We start from the raw sequence: 20627 nt of genomic DNA, 5'->3' as shown, positions 1-20627 counted from the left end.
ATATTACACTATGATGATTGATATAACAATCACTCATGTAATGATATATATTGTTATGAATATGGTTGTATATTGTATACTACTATATACATGATGTTAGTAAGGTTATTGATTTGCTTTCATTGTTTAGTTAATAATACACGATACTCCATTTCAGAAATAACATAAACAGAACTGACTTACCTTGATAATGATCATATATAAGTCCCAATAGTTTATGTACCAAGAGCAAAATGGCAGCCAGATATGGGGGTCCACATGTTTCCAGATCGCAGTGTACTGATATACCAGAAGCTCCACAAACTTCAAGATCTTTTGTCCATCTTGTTAGTATATCAACAAGAAATAGCAGTATTATTGGCAAAATTAACAGTTGTTGCAGTCATAACTATCGTATCCAATGTGCATTCTCTAAAGGAGCACTTCTTGTTCTACTGTGGGGATTCTTAACACATGCTTTTATCCCTTTTTATATTTCAGTAAATCTACTTCAACTGGTGCTAACTTACCATCGCAAAGCTCCTGAAAGTATTCATAAAAATCTTTACAGAGCTTTGTTTATCCTGTACCCACTGATGGGTTGGTTAGCTGATGCTAAGATTGGTCGTTATAAAGCTATAATATACAGTATATTTAGTATATTTATTGGCTTCTATATTAATGTCCATTGGATATCTCATACATATCTACAATGGGGGACAACAGTTCTCATTCAAATTATAGTCATGATTTTCTTCTCAGCATAAGTATTTGCCTTTAATTTAGTTGGATTTGCTTGTTTTGATGCTAATGTTATTCCCTTTTTAACAGATCAAGTTCAAGGAGCCTCTGGAGAATGTTAAGTGCATTGATCCACTGGCATTTTTGGTTGAATGCTCTAGGTGAAATCATTAACGTCATCTTAACTGAAATCTCTTCAATACTTAAAAGTCAGTATTTCACAATGACAATACTTCTCATTCATATACTCCTGATGGGAATTATTATTGTCACTATTGCCTTCTGTGAACATTGGCTGGATACTACCCCTCAGATTACCAATCCCATCAGATTGATTGTTAAAGTACTCAACTATGCAAGAAAGAACAAACACCCAAGGAATCGTAGTTCTTTGACCTACTGGGAGGAGGACTACCCTTCACGACTGAAACCTAGTAAAAGAAAATATGGTGGGCCATTTTCAGAGGAGCAGATAGAGGATGTTAAGACTACATTAAGATTACTACCAATTTCTTTCCTTTCTGTTGGATTTAGTTGTTTAATAACGTCCAATAATATTCATAGAAGGACTTCAGCATCCAATAATTCAAGGCAATTTTAACAAATTAATACATCAGTTACTGAAAATGAATATTTCATAAACCAGCTTATATGATAATATTTATAGCCATATTTAATATCTTCATCTATCCTTGTTTCTATAACTACATTCCCAGTCTCATGAAGAGGATAGGTTTTGGTCTGAGTCTTTGTACATTAAGTGTCTTATATTATGTGATATTAGACCCAGTAGCTCATACTATTACACATACTGATGTTGGCTTATTTACTAATACAACAGTAAGTCTGACTCTAGACTATCGTTGGTCATTTCCTCCTGTTGTTGCTTGCTGGCCTTGGTTGAAATGTTTATTGTACCTTTTGCAGTAGAATTTATTGTAGCTCAAACACCTGGTCCCATGAAAGGATTTATGGTTGGACTGTGGTTTGCCTTTTATGGATTTGTACAATGATATGTCTCAACCTTCATTATCCCTTCACTGCTATCTCAGACACAGCACAGCCTAGTTGTACTTTCTATTATATGTTATCAAAACTATAATAAGTGTAGTCCTTCCTGGTATTGTTTATTCTATTTGGCTCTCTCGTTATTCAATGCGTGTTTCGTGATTGTCCAATAAATTTCCATATTCTTGCTGAGATCATTATCTCTTGAATTAATAGACAGATATTTATTATATGGTTCGAACCACTATAATAAATATCTGTCTATTAATTCAAGAGATAATGATAGTGATAGTAGTACTTCTTCAGTTATGAGAATCTCTCCATAGCTAACATTTACATTGGTGTTTAAAGTCCTTTTCTTGTCAAGTTTACATGAGACTTTTACTTTCAGTCTCAAAATCAGTAAGAATCTATTTGCTGCAGCAAATATCACCAGAGAAATATTATTCGCTTTATATACTCCAATGCTGATCTTAAGACATTATGTAGTATGTTCTTGAGTAATAAACAAGAAGTTAATTATTAACATAGGTAATTTAAAACTATGTAATCTTTGCTCAATATTTTCGAGTTTGAGTTCTGGGTCAGGGTCAAGGCTAGCATTATTGGGTCAGGATTAGGAATGGAATTAGTATAGACTGCTGTTTGATCAGAATCAAGAGGCTATGAATAGGACAGGTTTTAAGCATTGATTAATGGATATTAACATGATTATGATTGTATGAAGCATTGATGACAACTGTAATGACAATATAACAATAGCTAGCTTCATGAGTAAAGAAAATGTCTTGATTCACTTTCACTTTTTGACATCCACTGACAAATACACTGTACTCAATTGGAATAACATTTACACCACTTTATACAACAAATTAGAATATCTCACCAGTTATTAACCTTCACAGTGACTATGTTATCATAATACTATAAACCTAATACATCTAAATGGCTGCCAGAATAGAAATTCTCTTATATCTACCAGATCATGGAGCACTAATATATCTGAAGCTTCACAAACTTCAGGATCTATTGTCCATTCAGTTATGTAATATCACGAGATGGTAGTGCTACCAGTAAGTTCACAGATTTTGTAGTCATAACTATCGTATTCAGTGTGTCTTCTCTAAAGGAGAAACGCATATTTACTTCTTCTGTGTGGTATTTCTGGTACATGCTTTTCTCCCTATCTCCCACATCATCCATCTACTCCATCTTGTGTTGGGATATCATCATGAAGTTCCTTTCCACAATATAAATGGAAACCTTTACAGAGCTCTCTTTATCTTGTACCCACTGATGGGTTGGTTAGCTGATGCTAAGATTGGTCCGTTATAAAGCTATAATATACAGTATATTTAGTATATTTATTGCTTCTATATTAATGTCCATTGGATATCTCATACATATCTACGATGGGGGACAGTACGACTCACTTAAAATTATATTTACTGCTATCCTAGGCGTAAGTATTATCTTTAATATAGCTGCGTTTGCTTGTTTTGATGCTAATATTATTCCTTTTTTGACTGATCAAGTTCAAGGAGCCTCAGAGAAAAGTTAAGTGCATTAATCCACTGGAATTTTTTGGTTGAACTCTCTCTCTGAAGCTATTAACCTAATCATGTTATATACTTCTTCAGTATTACAAAGTCATATCTGACATTGCAATACTATGATTCATGTCTTATTAGTTAGTATTGTTTTTCATTACTTCTGTCTGGTATAAAGATGGGCTGGACATTACCCCTGTATTACCAATCCAGTCAGATTGATTTTCAAAGTACTCAACTATGCTAGAAAGAATAAGTACCCAACAAACCGTAGTGCCTTGACCTATTGGGAGGAGGATTATCCTTCCAGATTGAATTTAGTAAGGAAAAATATGGTGGACCTTTCTTGGAGGAAGAGTAAAAGATGTCAAACTACAATAAGATTGTTACCAATTGTTTTCTTTTCAACTGGGTTTTGGAATTTTAACAGACTCCATCCAATACATAAAACATCTTCAACATCCAACATTGAATAGTATAATGGAGAAGAGTTGCCCAAGATTAGTTGAAGACAATAGTTTCCCATAATGCCATTTAATGATTGCTTTTATCATAGTTTTTTGCCATCTTCATCTATCCTTGTTTCTATAACTACATTCCCAGTCTCATGAAGAGGATAGGTTTTTGGTCTGAGTCTTTGTACATTAAGTATCTTATACTATGTCATATTAGATCCATAGCTCATACTATTATTACACATACTGATTGTGTGCTTATTTACTAATACAACAGTAAGTCTGTCTCTAGACTATCGTTGGTCATTTCCTCCTGTTTTGTGCTTGCTGGCCTTGGTGAAATGGTTATTGTACCTTTTGCAGTAAATTTATTGTAGCTCAAACACCTGGTCCATGAAAGGATTTTATGGTTGGACTGTGGTTTGCCTTTTATGGATTTGTACAATTGATATGTCTCAACCTTATTATCCCTTCACTGCTATCTCAGACACAGCACAGCCTAGTTGTACTTTCTATTACTATCTTATCAAAACTATAATAAAGTGCAGCCTTCTGGGTTTGTTTTTTTTTTATCTATTTGTCTCATCGATACACGATGCGTGTTCGTGATTGTCCAATATTTTTTTCATATTTTTGCTGAGAACCCATTATAACCAAGTATTTGTGTATTAATTCAAAGATAATGATAGTGATAGAGTGCTTGTTCCAGTTGTGAGAACTCCCCATAGCTACATGTACAGTGTTTGTTTGAAGTGCTTTTTTGTTAGTTTTATTAACCTTTTTACTTTCAGTTTCAAAATCAGTAAGAGTTTGTCCACATCACTATGCATGTTATTGGTAAACATGAATAATTGTATTTGTAATATACAAACAGTTATTTCATAAAGGTATTATTTACTTCATATACTCCAATTTGACCACAAGACATTGTTGTAGTTTGGTTGAGAGTAACTAGGAGACTATTAAATTTGTGAGCTTAAAATGTATATCCTCTGCTCAATATTTTAAATATAGTTTAGTTTGAGTGTTGGGCTAGAGTTGGATTCATTATAGGATTGGGCAAAGTATCATGAATTGGGACAGTTTGGGATTGAGTCAATGTACTAGTATGATTATGATTGTATGAAGCATTGATGACAGTTGCAATAAACCACTATAAAATAACTTTAGAGCAAAAGAAATGTCATTGATTCACTTTCACTGTTTGGATATACACTTAAAAGAACCATACTCTATTAGGAAAAACATTTGCCCAAGTTATAAAAACAAATCAGAATATCTCACCAGTTATTAACCTTCACAGTGACTGTTATCATAATACTAGTAGACTTATCCATCTAAATGGCTGCCAGGATAGAAACTTCTCTTATATCTACCAAATCATGGGGTACAGATATATCTGAATCTTCACAACTTCAGGACCTTTTGTCCATTCAGTTTTGTAATTCATCAAGAGACAATAGTGTTATCAGTAAAGCTAACAGTTGCTATGGCCATAAATATCGTATCAGTGTGTCTTCTCTAAAGAGCACTTCTTGTTCTACTATGGGGATTCTTAACACATGCTTTTATCCCTTTTTATATTTCAGTACATCTTCTTCAACTGGCCTAGCTTACCATCACAAAGTTCCTGAAAGTATTCATGTAACCTCTACAGAGCTTTGTTTATCCTGTACCCACTGATGGGTTGTTTAGCTGATGCTAAAATTGGTCGTTATAAAGCTATAATATACAGTATATTTAGTATATTATTGCTTCTATATTAATGTCCATTGGATATCTCATACATATCTATGCTGATGGACAACAGTTCTCGGTTCAAATTATAGTCATGATTATTCTTGGTATAAGTGTTTTCTTTAATATAGCTGGATTTGCTTGTTTTGATGCTAATTATTCCCTTTTTAACAGATCAAGTTCAAGGAGCCTCTGGAGAAATGTTAAGTGCATTGATCCACTGGCATTTTTGGTTGAGTGCTCTAGCTGAAATCATTAACATCATCTTAAATGAAATGTCTTCAATACTTAGAAGTCAGTATTTCACAATGACAATACTTCTCATTCATATACTCCTGATTGGAATTATTATTGTCACTATTGCTTTCTGTGAGCACTGGCTGGATACTACCCCTCAGATTACCAACCCCATCAGACTACTTTTTAAGTACTCAACTATGCAAGAAAGAACAAACCCCAAGGAATCGTAGTTCTTTGACTTACTGGGAGGACTACCCTTCACGACTGAACCTAGGTAAGGAAATATGTGGGCCATTTTCAGAGGAGCAGGTAGAAGATGTTAAGACTACATTAAGACTACTACCAATTTCTTTCCTTTCTGTTGATATGGTATTTTAATAAGTCCAATAGTATTCATAGAACGCCTTCAACATCCATAATTCAAGGCAATTTTAACAAGTTAGTACATCATTTACTACAGAGTAAAGGCTTTCATTATTCAATTTATATGGTCGTTTTTATAGCCATATATAATATCTTCATCTATCCTTGTTTCTATAACTACATTCCCAGTCTCATGAAAAGGATAGGTTTTTGGTCTGAGTCTTTGTACATTAAGTGTCTTTTATTATGTCTATTAGATCCAAGTAGCTCATACTGTTTACACATACTGATGTGTGCTTATTTACTATACAACATAAGTCTGTCTCTAGACTATCGTTGGTCATTTCCTCCTGTTGTGCTTGCTGCCTTGGTGAAATGGTTATTGTACCTTTTGCAGTAGAATTTATTGTAGCTCAAACACCTGGTCCAATGAAAAGGATTTATGGTTGGACTGTGGTTTGCCTTTTATGGATTTGTAGAATTGATATGTCTCAACCTTCATTATCTCTTCACTGCTATCTCAGACACAGCACAGCCCAGTTGTACTTTCTATTACTATTTTATCAAAACCATAATAAGTGTAGTCTTCCTGGTATTGTTTATCTATTTGGGCTTATCGTTATACAATGCGTGTTCGTGACTGTCCAATAATTTCCATATTTTAGCTGAGAACCATTATAACAAGTATCTGTGTATTAACTCAAGAGAAGAGAGAGATAAAAATAGTGATGATAGCAATTGTTCCAGTTGTGATAACTAACATGTACTTTCTCATTGTATTCATTACTTTCAAATATTAATAATAATTCATCTTTAGTTTCAAAATCTATTGTCTTCTTGTTTGTTGACATAACAATGCTTGACCACATGTGACCCCAACTTCAGAGTATGAATAACTTAATTATATGTCAATATTTTGTGTGGTGTGATACTTGAAAGAACACCCACTTTTAAATGCAATGGGAGAAGAAAACAAAGGGCTAGAAGACTTTTTATCAAAGGTGGATCAAGTTGGTAAGTACAGTACTAAAGAATTCATACTTAGACTTTTATATGAGGACTCTTGATCCAAGAACTACACTCTAGTATTGATACTATTGAGGAATTAATTATATTTTCATGAAAATTGGCCAAAGATATGTACATTGATTTTATTGAAGAAGCTGTATTAAAGATGACCTTTCTCTTTAAATCACTTGCCCAGTCTCATAGTTTAGGTATGAAATCCTCACTTCAATTTACGTTGTGGTATATACTGATTACCACAACCTCCCAGCCTCTGTGGTATATACTGATTACCACACCCTAATACTATTATTCAATTATGTAGCAAACTTACTGCCAGACTCAATAGACTTTTTATAGTTTTTATTTATTTGAAGCCAAAATAGAAGGAGGACAAGTACATATAAAGATCATTTGTGATGTTCTAACATCTCTATTATAAAGAGGTCTCGCTCTTTGTTAACTAATACTTAATCTCTGAGTACCATTACTTTCTTTCAATGTAATGTTACTCTATGTTACTTACTGGAATTCTAGTTAACAGTTATATTTGTAATGAGTGGTTGTCATGTGTAGGCGACTTAGTACACAACTTGGCTGTAGCTGATGATCAACTCTGTTACTGAAGCTCTTAAAACTGATGATGATTATCTTAAAAGTCAAATGGCTCATGATGAGGAAGAAAAAGGATTTAATAGAACTGTAATCAACACAAGTAGAGACACGGAAAGAGAAGATAATCCCTAACAGAATACAGAAGCTGGTACTTTATCTATGGACCATCTCTTTATCCTTGTCATCATTTTTGTGTCTATCTGTTCGTTAATTCTGATTGTTACATCTTCTTTCCTGTCTGCAAGTTTATTTATTTATCTATTTCATTTATTCATTGTTTCTGGAATCCATAGTAATTGCGTGGTGTGTGTGTGTGTTCTATAGATCTTTCTCTTTTGTCCATCAATCTGTCTGTCATCCATTTTCTAGAGTCTTTTGCAAGGCTTTAGAAGAAGACGCACAAGAAAGAGCAAAAGAAAGGGAGCAACGACAAAAGAGTTGGAAAACAAAAAAAAAAGAAGCCAATGAAGCTTTTAGATCGAAGACTACACTAAATCTCTTACATTATATACTGAAGCAATACAGATATCCCGATGCATACAACTTTTATACTAATAGAGCATTATAAGTTTATATCCTTACATAAATATTATACTGGTGTCCTGTATAAGTAATATTCAGGAAATATCAAAATCTACTATATAGTTCATTATAGATTATATTGTTTTAAACTGATAATTCAATACAAATTGGATAAGAGTTTGATTCCAGTACCAAAGTTATTAATGTGCTCTAATGTATTATATAAACTCACAAATATCACTTACATTGTAAGGTTGCATACCATTGTCCGTCTACATATATTCTTCTTATAGCACATATGCGACTAGAACAATATGAAGAGCCCATAAAAGATGGTGATCTAGCTAATCAAGTATGCAAGTGATATTGCTTTGAGATCTTTGCATAATGTCTTTTGCATAATGTGCTTTTCAATATAAGATCTTGTTTGAATGAACCACGCACTGTTTATATATTTATTATGTTGTAATTTGATTTTATTCTATAGTTAAATGTTAAGACATTAAAGGGCTATCTACACAAAGCAAAGTCCTTATATATTAGAGAGATATAATGAAGTAAGACACCATTTACTACAGTTCTAATTTAAATATTATTCATAGGCTACTGAGTGTTTAGAAGAAGCATTAAAATATTCCCAGAGAGGAACGTATCATAAGAGGTAATATAATATTTTTATGTTAATTAGCAAATAGCATAATAAGAGTTGCTTTTTGTCCAACTATTTCTATTTTTTAGATTATATGAATGGATATTGGAAATCCAGTAACTAAAACACTGACACTTTGCTACTTTGCTATGTCTGATCAATTATCTAATGCATATCAACCAGTTCACTTATGTATTATGCATAAACTTAATTCCTAACTTAGTTCGAGATAAAATTATTTTAAATTATGTACGGTCACATGTATGTATTAAAAAAATGATTATTATATTAATATTTAATTCTACCGTGGTAGGATTTTATATATCCAATTATATTATATTAACACATATGTAGCTCCTGTTTCCATGACAACGGGCATATCATAATAAAAATGTTAATATATATATATAATATTGGTGAAGGAAAAATATTTATACACAACTAGAGCTAAACATTACAATTATAATAATATACAAGACACATGCCAAGTTAAATGAGATAAAAAGTAAAACTTTTTATATAGTGATTTTATAAGTTAATAATATGACAACTGTTATGTAGTTGGTGAAACCTCTCGTCTGGATTTTGGTGAGGCTCGTGTCACAGGTAGTTCTCTTGTGCTTGGACGATCTTCTTCTTCTTGTTGGATGGAGTCACTGTACATTGCCATTGCCTAATGAATAGGCACATATTAATGGATTGTTAAGGTTATAAATGAGACCAACTAACAAGTGGACATATGGATAGCATTAAATGATTGATGAATGTATTATTAAAAGCTTATCCAATTGTTTACTTACCTCTGTGTTATAGCAGCTACTGCATTTCCAGCTATGGTACATACTTGTCTCAGCAGGAGAGGGTTCTTGCTACGACCTTCTTGTTGGTGGAGGTGGGGCTCTTGTAAGGGGGTGTACCCAGATTGTGACCTGCTCTTGATGGCCTATAGAAAAAGGGTGGCCAGAAATTATGATAACCACAAATTTCTTTTGATCGTTAACTTTAACACAAAATGTTGACATGTATAATAATGTAGGTACAAGTTGATTATTTGTCTTTATTTTGTACATGTACATTAACGTCTTATTCATCTCACATTGTAGTACTAAGCGGATAGCTTTAAATTATGGCATAACTTTAACATTAGTTATACATTAAATTGTGTACTTACTGATATAATATTTGCGTCCATCTTCACTGTATTCTTTCTTCCCAGCCATGTGGTAAAACTGCAGGTAATATTATTTATAACACATTCCATTACATAGTGTATGTATTGTTTACTTGACTATCAAACTAGGTATTTGTCTCACGGTATTGAAGTCTCTTTAGCTTCTTGTACCAAACTACTGCCTGTTTTTCTAGCATGTTGAGACAAGTACAGTGGAGGACGTGGGTTACCGGTAACGGGATCACCTCGTATAACAGATCCTCCTTTCCTTGTGGATGGGAATCTGAAGCAAATATAAAATAATATGGATAGGATTTAGAGTGTGTTGGAAGGGAGTATTCAAACCACTTACACAATTCGACTTAAGTCAGCCGAATTGCCCCAACAAGTCATGACAATTCTATAAAAAGAATATAGTACAATTATACTGTCAGACTATCATGTCTGTTTTTAATTTTTGGTACTTACTCAACATATTGGGGACAGTCTCTCTGTTGCTACTTGATATCGTCTACAGAGCAGCTTCTTTCTCTTTCTCAATTCACACTCTTTCCTGCTAACTTTTACTTAAATCATTACCAGTCTACAAAAGAACATAATAAGTCCTTCATTATTAATGTCATCTTATTATTAGTACTGACTTAATGGAATTCATATGTTGTAATGAATATTTTTAGTAGAACTAATGTACTATTTAGGTAGAAATGTAATGTGATGTTAGTGTTAACATATAAGCAAGCTTTTTCTTATTTATGTAATAATTGTCTTTATATCTTACCCTTTGTTCTTTTATAATCAGCAATCTCATCTTGACTTCTTTCTTTGATGTTCCTAGAGTCATGATCAAATAATCTCAATGTGTGTTTTATACTTGAACTTACATTTTCCAATGTGTCAATGATTCTTGGTAGTAACTGCTTCCTTGTTGTCTTTTTGCATTTAAAAGTTCCTAAAAATTAAATTACTTAATTGACTGTTTTTAAAAAATCCATCTACATTTCATCCAATACATTCCATGTACATCAATTCATCTTTCATTCCATTAATGGTACTAAATTTTTGTCTATCTTATATTCATCTCTATGTGGTCCATCTTGTTCTTCTTTTGTCATCATCAATCCATACCATCCATAATCTGTCAGGTAAGCCACCCCCCTATCCATCCATGCATCTCTTTCTTCAACTGTTGGTTGTATCCATCAATCCACATGTCAGTCCATTGTCCATACATACCCTCAGGTATTCTACTTCCTTTTTATTGCTGTATCTCTCTTAGTCCCCAAGGCAACAAATCTTCACTCTCTCTTTTCTTCTGTTGTTCTCTCTCCATCTCTTTCTCTTTCTCTCTCTGATGTGCAATTCGCGGAGTTGTGTCTCATCTCCTCCAGCCCTAGCATCAGCATCCCCTCCTCCTATATAATATATAATATTGTAATTTGGATTCAATTATGTATTGATGAATGCTTTATATTTTACACAATGATATCATTAATACATTGTTGCCATTTACCTGTTGTAGTTGGAGATACTTGTATTGATGACATCAAACTATCTGGAGGTGAGGCTTATGGGCAGAGTAGCCTATGAATAAAAAAAGCATAAGAGTTTTGAAACGTCTATCTTATAAATAAAAGCATTAATTAAAATATTTAAACTACTGTTTAGGTAGATACATCAATAATAAATTATTAATGTTGCTATTGGTAAATTGTTGTTAGGTGATGCATTAATATAACTACACAATATAGATTTTAGGTTAGTACACATATTTCCTACCAGTATAATTGCCGAACGCCTTAGCGCGAGGGCAAATAATGGTGCATCGCATCTCGCAGATAGTTTGTATGTATGTATGTATGGTCCACGCTTGAGAATGCAATTATTTCAGCCCAAACCGCAAACATATGCTCACTTGCTCCTGAAATAGCACTGTTGTGCCTATTATTCTCCAGCTGTGCATGGAATCATGTGTGCTATCTTCCCTGGCCCAGCTATTTTAACAGAAAGATAAAAATAATATCTGCATACAAAAATGTATGCACATTCACTGGCGCGAGGCTCTACACTGCGTTACGTATGTCTAGTAGTAAAACTATAATATATGTGGTCTTATTTTTTTGCATGGATACAAGGTTCTGAAAGATTGGGGAATTTTATGTACAATATACCAATACCAATACCAATACCAATATAATCCCAATACCAATACCAATACCAATATAATACCAATACCAATACCAATATAATCCCAATACCATATAATACCAATACCAATACCAATATATACCAATACCAATACCAATATAATACCAATACCAATACCAATATAATACCAATACCAATATAATACCATACCAACCAATATAATACCAATACCAATATAATACCAATACCAATACCACTATAGAATACCAATACAATACCAATATATACCAACACCAATATACTGACACATACCAATTATGTATACAAACTTGAATGATATATATTCATTAAATATCAAGTAGGTTTTGGCAGTTATACCAACAAGTTTGAAATTAAACAATGATTATTAATCAAATATCTGTTTGAATGTTAAAAACAATAATACCAATCTGATTTCATATTAGCTCCATAGCATATTACTTACTCTCTCTTGTGATGGTATAGTTGATGTTGGAGGCTTTTTGGACAATCCAATTGTTGTTCTCTGAGTTAGAGCTTCCAGTAATTTAGTTTGAGAGTTTGAGTCTTCTAGTTTGAAAGAGCACATTTCTTGAGCAACACGAACAAAGTCAGCAAAATCGACCTTAAATGTGTGATATAAAAAATTGATCATTTAATAATTGTCTCTATAGACCTTTCCACTTTGATCTGGACGAAGTTTAGCAGTAAGTTCAGCACGTTGTTCATCAGTAAGGATATAGCCAATGTAACCAAGAGCCTAATGAGAGATGAGAGAGAGAGAGAGAGAGAGAGAGAGAGAGAGAGAGAAAATTGAAAGTCAGTTAACTCTTATGCAACCCATATCAGTTTGTCAAGTTTAAACTTGTTTTGAGGATCAACAGACAGTCTCTTCTGATAAGGATCAACGTGAGGCCCTTTCTTCTTGGCTACTTGACTGATGGTTGGAGTGTACTCTTTTAACAGGAATTGACTCTTTAGTTAATTTCTCAATGTCTTTTTGAGTGATTGTTTTCTCAATGGGTTTGTTCTCTCCTCCTGTTGAAGTTGAATAATACACCACTAGGGACATAGTGGCTGGTGAGCGAATAGATGGTAACCCAGTAGCATTTTCTGCAGGAGAGTGAAGAGAAGGTGAAACCTTTGCTGCAACAGGAGTACTGTCACTGAAAGAGGAGGCTCAGGACTTGACTCCACAGGGTGTTTGAGACTGGAACTTCAGTTAGAGGCAGTGTGGTAGGAGGGGTGTGTGTTGGTTGTTCATCAGAGGGAGGGTTAGCTCCTGGTCGTTTGTATTCAATAGTGTAGGAAGAGGCACTTCAGAATTAAAAAATGTAGTACATTCCAAATTACTACTATTTACATGTACAAATGTCTAAGTTGTATTAAAATTTTAGTGATTATCTATGTACTAATCATTATTGACATTATCTATTAACTACAATGGTTGCTATACAATATTAATCAATGCATATGTATGATATTTGTACTTGTTTTTGATCTGTGTGAGGAGAGTAAGTGCCTTTCACGTGTCAAGTTTTTAAATGATTCTCCATTAATTGAAACAATTCTGTCATCAATTTTAAGACGGCCATCCTACATTTAAAGAATAAGTTATCATTTAACTACATATTACAAATCATAATTTTTTTTGAAATATGATAGACTTATAAAATGATTCATATACATAGAAATCTTATTTCCATGTATGTTTGCCCACAAATACATTAGACTTATGAAAACTCTAAGAATAACTTATGTACCTTGGCAGCATCCTACCAGGTAGTAATTTATTTATGATGATAAAGGGTCCATCGATGCGATTGGTGCCACCTGTAATACCATACCAAGACCGCTAGATTTTGAAAATGTGATTTTCTCAAGTGGACCAAAAGATTTATCAGTTTGTTGTTTCCACGTTTCCTAAATATAAATAAAACCTGTCATTGTACATTGGCCCTGTCTAATGGATATGGACTTATGAATAGATTGGCATAAATTAATTGACAACTAACAAGTGGACATATGGATAGGATTGAATTGATGATGATTGTATTAATAAAAGAGCTTATCCAATTTTTTACTACCTCTGTGTTATAGCAGCTACTGTACTACCAGCTATTGACATACTTGTCTCAGCAGGAGAGGGTTCTCTCTTGAGTGGACTAGATTTCCCTTCTCGTCTTCGTCTTCCTCAATTCCTGGAGGAAGTGACGTGGGTAGTGGAGGAGGGTGGTCTCCAGATGTTGCTGAAAGAGGCCTTCCACTTAAAAAGACATTGACATCACTGAGATGAACAGGTTGCTAAAATGAGAATGATATAATGAAAGAGTGTAATAATTAATATAATTATCAACTTTATTTCAGTTCAATTTGAATTATATATATTACATGTAAGTATAGTCTTTTTATTTTGTATACTAGGAACTGATCATTATTATAATTAATTTTAAAACTAATAATATAATTATATAAAACTAATTATACATAACATTAATATTACTTTATACAACATTATTAATTGATTTGAGCTGATATGATCTGTGCACTTTTGTTTCATTATTTGACCTTTTTATTTTTTTTGTATAACTTTTACTTTTATATTTTATTTTTTTGTGTACATGTATCATATCTTACTGTTTCCAAGTCTCCACCTTCTTGTGTACTAGCATCACTAGTATCAGACACTTGAGTGAGGTCACTAGAAGAGGTGAATTTCTTTATTGTTTATAGGTATATCATCTTCTTCTATGTCATGAGGGGAACAAACTCTTGAGTAACCGGACGTGATGGTGATTGTTCTTGAGATTTGTGCGAACAAGAGCTGCTAAAAGAACCAAAAAGGATTGCATAGATAGATGGACCATACATGTGTGGGATGAAAATAAGTGAAATCAATTAATGATATCATTAATTATATGGAAGGATGGGATGTGGGTGGAAATATGTCTTTATAAGGTGTGAAGGGTAAACATAATATAGTAAATTAAGATTTTTTGGTCTATGTTTATAACTATATTTCTTTATTCCCATGTACTACAATAGTCATTTATTATACTATAATTATGCAATATATGTTTGTAGGAGTTGTTACTTGATTGTCCTGGGATGACTGTATAGAAAAAGATAATCTTTTAAACTCGTTTTGTGCTGTGATGTCTCTAGCACAAGTAAATCGATAATGTCAGTGGAGCACAAGAACGCAATATTGACACTGCTCTAAAAAGAAGAAATGCATATACCATTCAACTCGTATACAAGTACCATATTCAGCATTCATTTTTTTCCTTTGAAGCATTATGTCGACACCTACAATCCATTCATCTCCAATATTTATCTATTGTCTGCCAGTTATTCATCCATCCATTCATCAGTCTGTCCCATTCATCTGTCTGTCCATCATTCATTTATTGATTTGTCAATCTGTCCATCCATTGTTTTAATAACAATATACTTTTCATTTGATACTCCGACTAAACTAAAAACCATTAGCTTCAAGTAACTGATCACAACCAGCAAATGACCTGTAATGTAACAGTAGGTATATATATGTATAATAAGAATTAATGATTACTGTAGTGAAAATACAATATAATATATGTACATGTAGCACAGGAATATAAATAAAATAAAATAAATAAAAAAAAGTGAATAATATACATATAAGGTAATATAAAAGTGCATTTATAGAGGATAGCCGTGGTGTTTGAAAGGGAGCAGATTTTTACATAACTTGCACTTTATAACTAAATAGATATATTCATTGACAGCTACTTACCATTTTGATCTGCTAGTTGACCTGGTGTCACTTCTTTAATATATACTCCAAAGTTGTTGTCATCTGAATAGCGGACATTTCTCCCTCCTACCACGGTGATCCCTAGTCCTCCTCTGGTACCAGTGAGTCGTACACTGATAGCATTACTCCGTCGTGTACGTGGCGAGGGACTCTCCAGTTGCTCTATAGTATTGTCTACAGCAGCACTAAAGAAGTAAACAACAGTACTTGAAATTAAAATAGACTATATCTTGGAGTGAAATCTCTTAGTCCATAGAAGGCAGAAAGTACAATGGTGTACACATTAAATTTATCTTATGCTACTAGCTACTGTAGATAGTGTTCCCTGTATTAAGGACACCTAAAGAGACTTTCAGAATCCATTATGAAGAAATCTCAATTCTGTAGTACAATATGGTGCTAACACAAGACCTCAATTATATTTGCTAATAGTCTGGTAGGAATACTTTCTTAAAGTAATAATGACGAACTCCAATGGTTGACAGAAATATTCTCACTCTTTCTTGTGCTGTAGTCTTACCTCATCTTGTGTCTTTTCACTTAGTGACTAGCTAGGATACGCCCCTTTGCTGCAGCACTAAACGAGCCCCACCCTACCTTGCAACAGGTGTGGTCAAATACCAAAAGCCACGCCCCTAAATCAAAATGTTACCAACTTCTTTGGCATCAAGTCCTCTTACAGACTGTTCACGACGTCAATAATGTTCTGACATCTTCTCTAGCATCAAATCATCCAATACCTGATCTCCTGCATGTCGAACCTGGTCAAGAAAATGACGGATTACTTCAGGACTATGGCAGGAGGTGGAGTGTCGTTGTCAGCTGAGACTAGTGGAGCAGAAAACTAGTGTTGAATTGGTAATATATAATGTTACATGTATGGACTAATGAAATTCATCATAGTTAGCCATTGATAGAGAGGCTGTATTGAAGTAATACTTTTAATGATAAAGTAATTCTTGAAAACTCTAAGAATGTAATGTTTTTATTACTCATTAATGTATAATTTAATTATGTGGCAGGGGTGGAGCCTGACATGTGGCAGAATGATGTACAAGGCTTCATTGATTTCATTATGATTTTAACATTTACTGATCTCTAAACCAAATAGTGTAGAGACATATAGACAAACTATTCGTGTATCAGACATTTTTATTTCAACATAGAATATTTTAACTTCATATTTAGCTTCCATGATGGGAAGGTTGTTTGACACACAATATTACCTGAAGAATACTAATGTCTAGTGGCACAAGTTACCTATTATGTCACATGACGTTGTCAAAACAGTTACCTCACTAAACTACATGTAAAATTATATTATTCAGGAACATTATATGCTGTTTAAAAGTATGATAGGAAATTGCTAAAGAATGTTTACTGATAATACTTTTATTGTAATGTATTTCCTTATTAGGTTATCTCAGCTCACTGATCTAGTTCAGTCACTCATACATCATTCAGTTCAGTTCTTCTCCAAACCAACTGGTCCCATTAATGACAGCTGCTCAAAAAAGACTAAACAATTTATTTGAAGACGAGAAAGAGAAAACAGAGACACTACTGATGTAAGCCACACCCACATTAATTATGATATTCACTTTATTTGAAAACATACATAGATTGTCTAACAAGTATTAATCTGGACTAAGTTATTAAGTACTACTGTCTTTTAATTACATTCAATTTGTTTTAACTCTAGCTTCTTATATTATAGTTGGTTAATAGTACGGTGTATTGAGGTAATATAATAACTAGTTTATGATAATACATTAGGAAGTAGATAGCTATTATGTAATAGTAGGTATATTACAGTTACATATCTGGTTAATAGTACAGTGTATTGAGGTAATATAATAACTAGTTATGATAATACATTAGGAAGTAGATGACCTATTATGTAATAATAGGTATATTACAGTACATATCTGGTTAATAGTACAGTGTATTGAGGTAATATAATAACTAGTTATGATAATATATTAGGAAGTAGATAGCCTATTATGTAATAGTAGGTATATTACAGTTACATGTCTGTTTAATAGTACAGTGTATTGAGTAATATAATAACTTTAAGTTATGATAATAGACTAGGAAGTAATATATATAATATAATATGTATATTATAGTTACATATCTGGTTAATAGTACAGTATTACTGCACAATGTTATAATGTTTGCTGTAGTGTTAACTTCACTGTTTTAAGTTATAGTCATGAAGTAAATAAATGAGCTACTGTATAATAGTTGGTATACACAATATTGGTAGGTAATATAATCTTGGTATATCATATATCTCCTTATTATAGGAGCATTGGAAGTATCCTGAGTATCCATTAGCTAGAATAAAGAAGATTATGAGAATGGATGAAGATGTCAAGGTATTATACTAAAAATACTAACAGTCAGTTTAATAATATATTTTAATATTTACTCTAGATGATAAGTGGTGAGGTACGTTATGATAGGGGGTGTGGTCATTACATAACACATGATTGTCTTATTACAGGTTCCTATATTGTTTTCTAAAAGCTATGAATTATTTGTGACTGAATTAACATTGAGAGCATGGATCTATACTGAGGAGACTAAGAGAAGAACAGTACAAGTAAGATAACACTGTGACCACACCTATTAGACACACCCACTCTAAGACCTTATAAAGTGACAGATTTAGTTAGGTGTGGTTGAGCATTTAATGTATTTTTCTGTAGAGAAGTGATTTAGCAATGGCTATTGCTAAGAATGATATGTTTGATTTTCTCATTGATATTGTACCAAGAGAAGAGATTCATTCTCGTACTAAAACAATAAAGGTAAGATGGATGGATGATTGATCAATGGATAGACAGATGAATTAAAGAATGGATGTATGGTAGATCAATGGATAGACAAATGAATTAAAGAATGGATGGATGATGGATCAAGGGATAGGACAAATGAATAAAGAATGGATGGATGATGGATCAATGGATAGACAGATGTGTTAAAGAATGGATGGATGATGGATCAATGGATAGACAGATGTGTTAAAGAATGGATGGATGATAGATCAATGGATAGACAAATGAATTAAAGAATGGATGGATGATGGATCAATGGATAGACAGATGTGTTAAAGAATGGATGGATGATGGATCAATGGATAGACAAATGAATTAAAGAATGGATGGATGATGGATCAATGGATAGACAGATGTGTTAAAGAATGGATGGATGATGGATCAATGGATAGACAAATGAATGATGTATAAAGAAATCAAATACTATTTTGTTATTTTAGGATGTTCCTTCAGAGACACCAACACCCACTCCTCAAATTAATTCTGACCTCGTTCAAAGTTATCTTCAACTCCTCACACAACAAGCAGAAGCTGGTACTAGTGAGAGTGGTGATGGTGCTAAAGGAGAGGCAGAAGGAGGAGGACTAGCATCGGACTCAGCTCTAGCTAATTTAGCAGCCACTTCCACTTTAATGCAACAAGTATATAGTACATTATTATACAGTAGTATGTTATTATATGTAGACTCTATTAGGTTTGTTACTGTGTAATATACATTAGTATAAAGCTATATAATGTACTAGCATTAGAGTTATGTGTCTCTCTTTAGCAAGTTCAGTTACTTCAACAGTTAGCTCAGATACAACATCATCAAACAAACTCAAGAACAACAACTGCCACCTCAAGTACCAGTGACTTCTCTTCCTCAGCAACCCACAAATGTAAGAGGCAGTATTTCAATCTTACTATGTAACTCTCTCTCTCTCTCTTTTACACACACACACACACACACACACACACACACACACACACACACACACTCGCAAACACACACACAGTCTGTTTCAGATATTCAGACTTCTCATTTTACAGAACTTAATGTTCCTAGTTCCATGGAAACAACAGTTCCACATAACATAGCTCCTAGTGACAGTAATCTGCTAGGATTAACAACACATCCTAGTAAGAATACTGATCTATTTGTTAATACTTTTGTCTCTCCTTACAGATCATTATCAACCTCATGATGAACCTGGTGCTGACTTTGTAACTCTACTTACTTCGAATCAAGTAGACCAGCTCCCCACGTCTCAACCTCTCACATCCTCTTCTCATCTGTCTGAGTTGACACATCTCAACGGAGAGGGTGTCCAACGTCTTATTATTCATCCAGGGGGTGTGGTTACACAACCATTCACAACATTAGAGGAACATCCCACGGTAACTACAGGAGAGTCATTATTCCCACATCACTCATCAGGTCTACAAGTTGGATCATCTACAGATGAGTTACAACAGATCATTTTGTAACTGGATCTAGTTTGGGACCAACAGCTTTAGTATTTACAGACACTACTAGTGATATACATACTTGATCAACTCTATGTATTTATTTATAAAGTGTCAACTTTCTATAATATAGAACTAAAATAAATGTCTGTATAGAGATGTTATTTAATCATGAAGAATGTGAATCTCTATATGTTGAATATACTACTTATGGCCTATGTTCATAAAAATGGCTTTCAAGTGATGTGCTTCCTTGTAATCTTCAAAATCCCAGACAATGTTATTGTTAAACTGAACAACTACTAGGCAATATTTTACTTAATAGCTATTGATTCATG

At 33.3% G+C, this 20627-nt stretch overlaps 1 protein-coding gene across 1 annotated transcript; it reads left to right on the top strand.

Annotated features, from left to right (window-relative positions):
• The first annotated feature begins 18360 nt into the window (after positions 1-18360).
• On the top strand, positions 18361-20310 carry LOC121391670. The gene is made up of 4 exons (XM_041523219.1): positions 18361-18378; positions 18712-18813; positions 19281-19488; positions 20009-20310. Exons 1-4 carry the CDS (start codon positions 18361-18363, stop codon positions 20308-20310), a joined length of 630 nt encoding a protein of 209 aa, XP_041379153.1.
• Positions 20311-20627: the final 317 nt, after the last annotated feature.

The sequence above is a fragment of the Gigantopelta aegis genome, unplaced genomic scaffold (genome assembly GCF_016097555.1).
Source record: "Gigantopelta aegis isolate Gae_Host unplaced genomic scaffold, Gae_host_genome ctg2803_pilon_pilon, whole genome shotgun sequence".
In the NCBI taxonomy this organism is placed as follows: Eukaryota; Metazoa; Mollusca; class Gastropoda; order Neomphalida; family Peltospiridae; genus Gigantopelta; species Gigantopelta aegis.
The sequence above is the reverse complement of the archived record's forward strand: the minus strand, read 5'-3'. Positions and strand labels throughout refer to the sequence as shown.

Coding starts and splice junctions, on each gene's coding strand:
- LOC121391670 (XM_041523219.1), top strand. Junction 18,814..19,280: donor CTCGTACTAAAACAATAAAG/GTAAGATGGATG, acceptor TTGTTATTTTAG/GATGTTCCTTCAGAGACACC. Junction 19,489..20,008: donor TTTAATGCAACAAGTATATA/GTACATTATTAT, acceptor CTCTCCTTACAG/ATCATTATCAACCTCATGAT.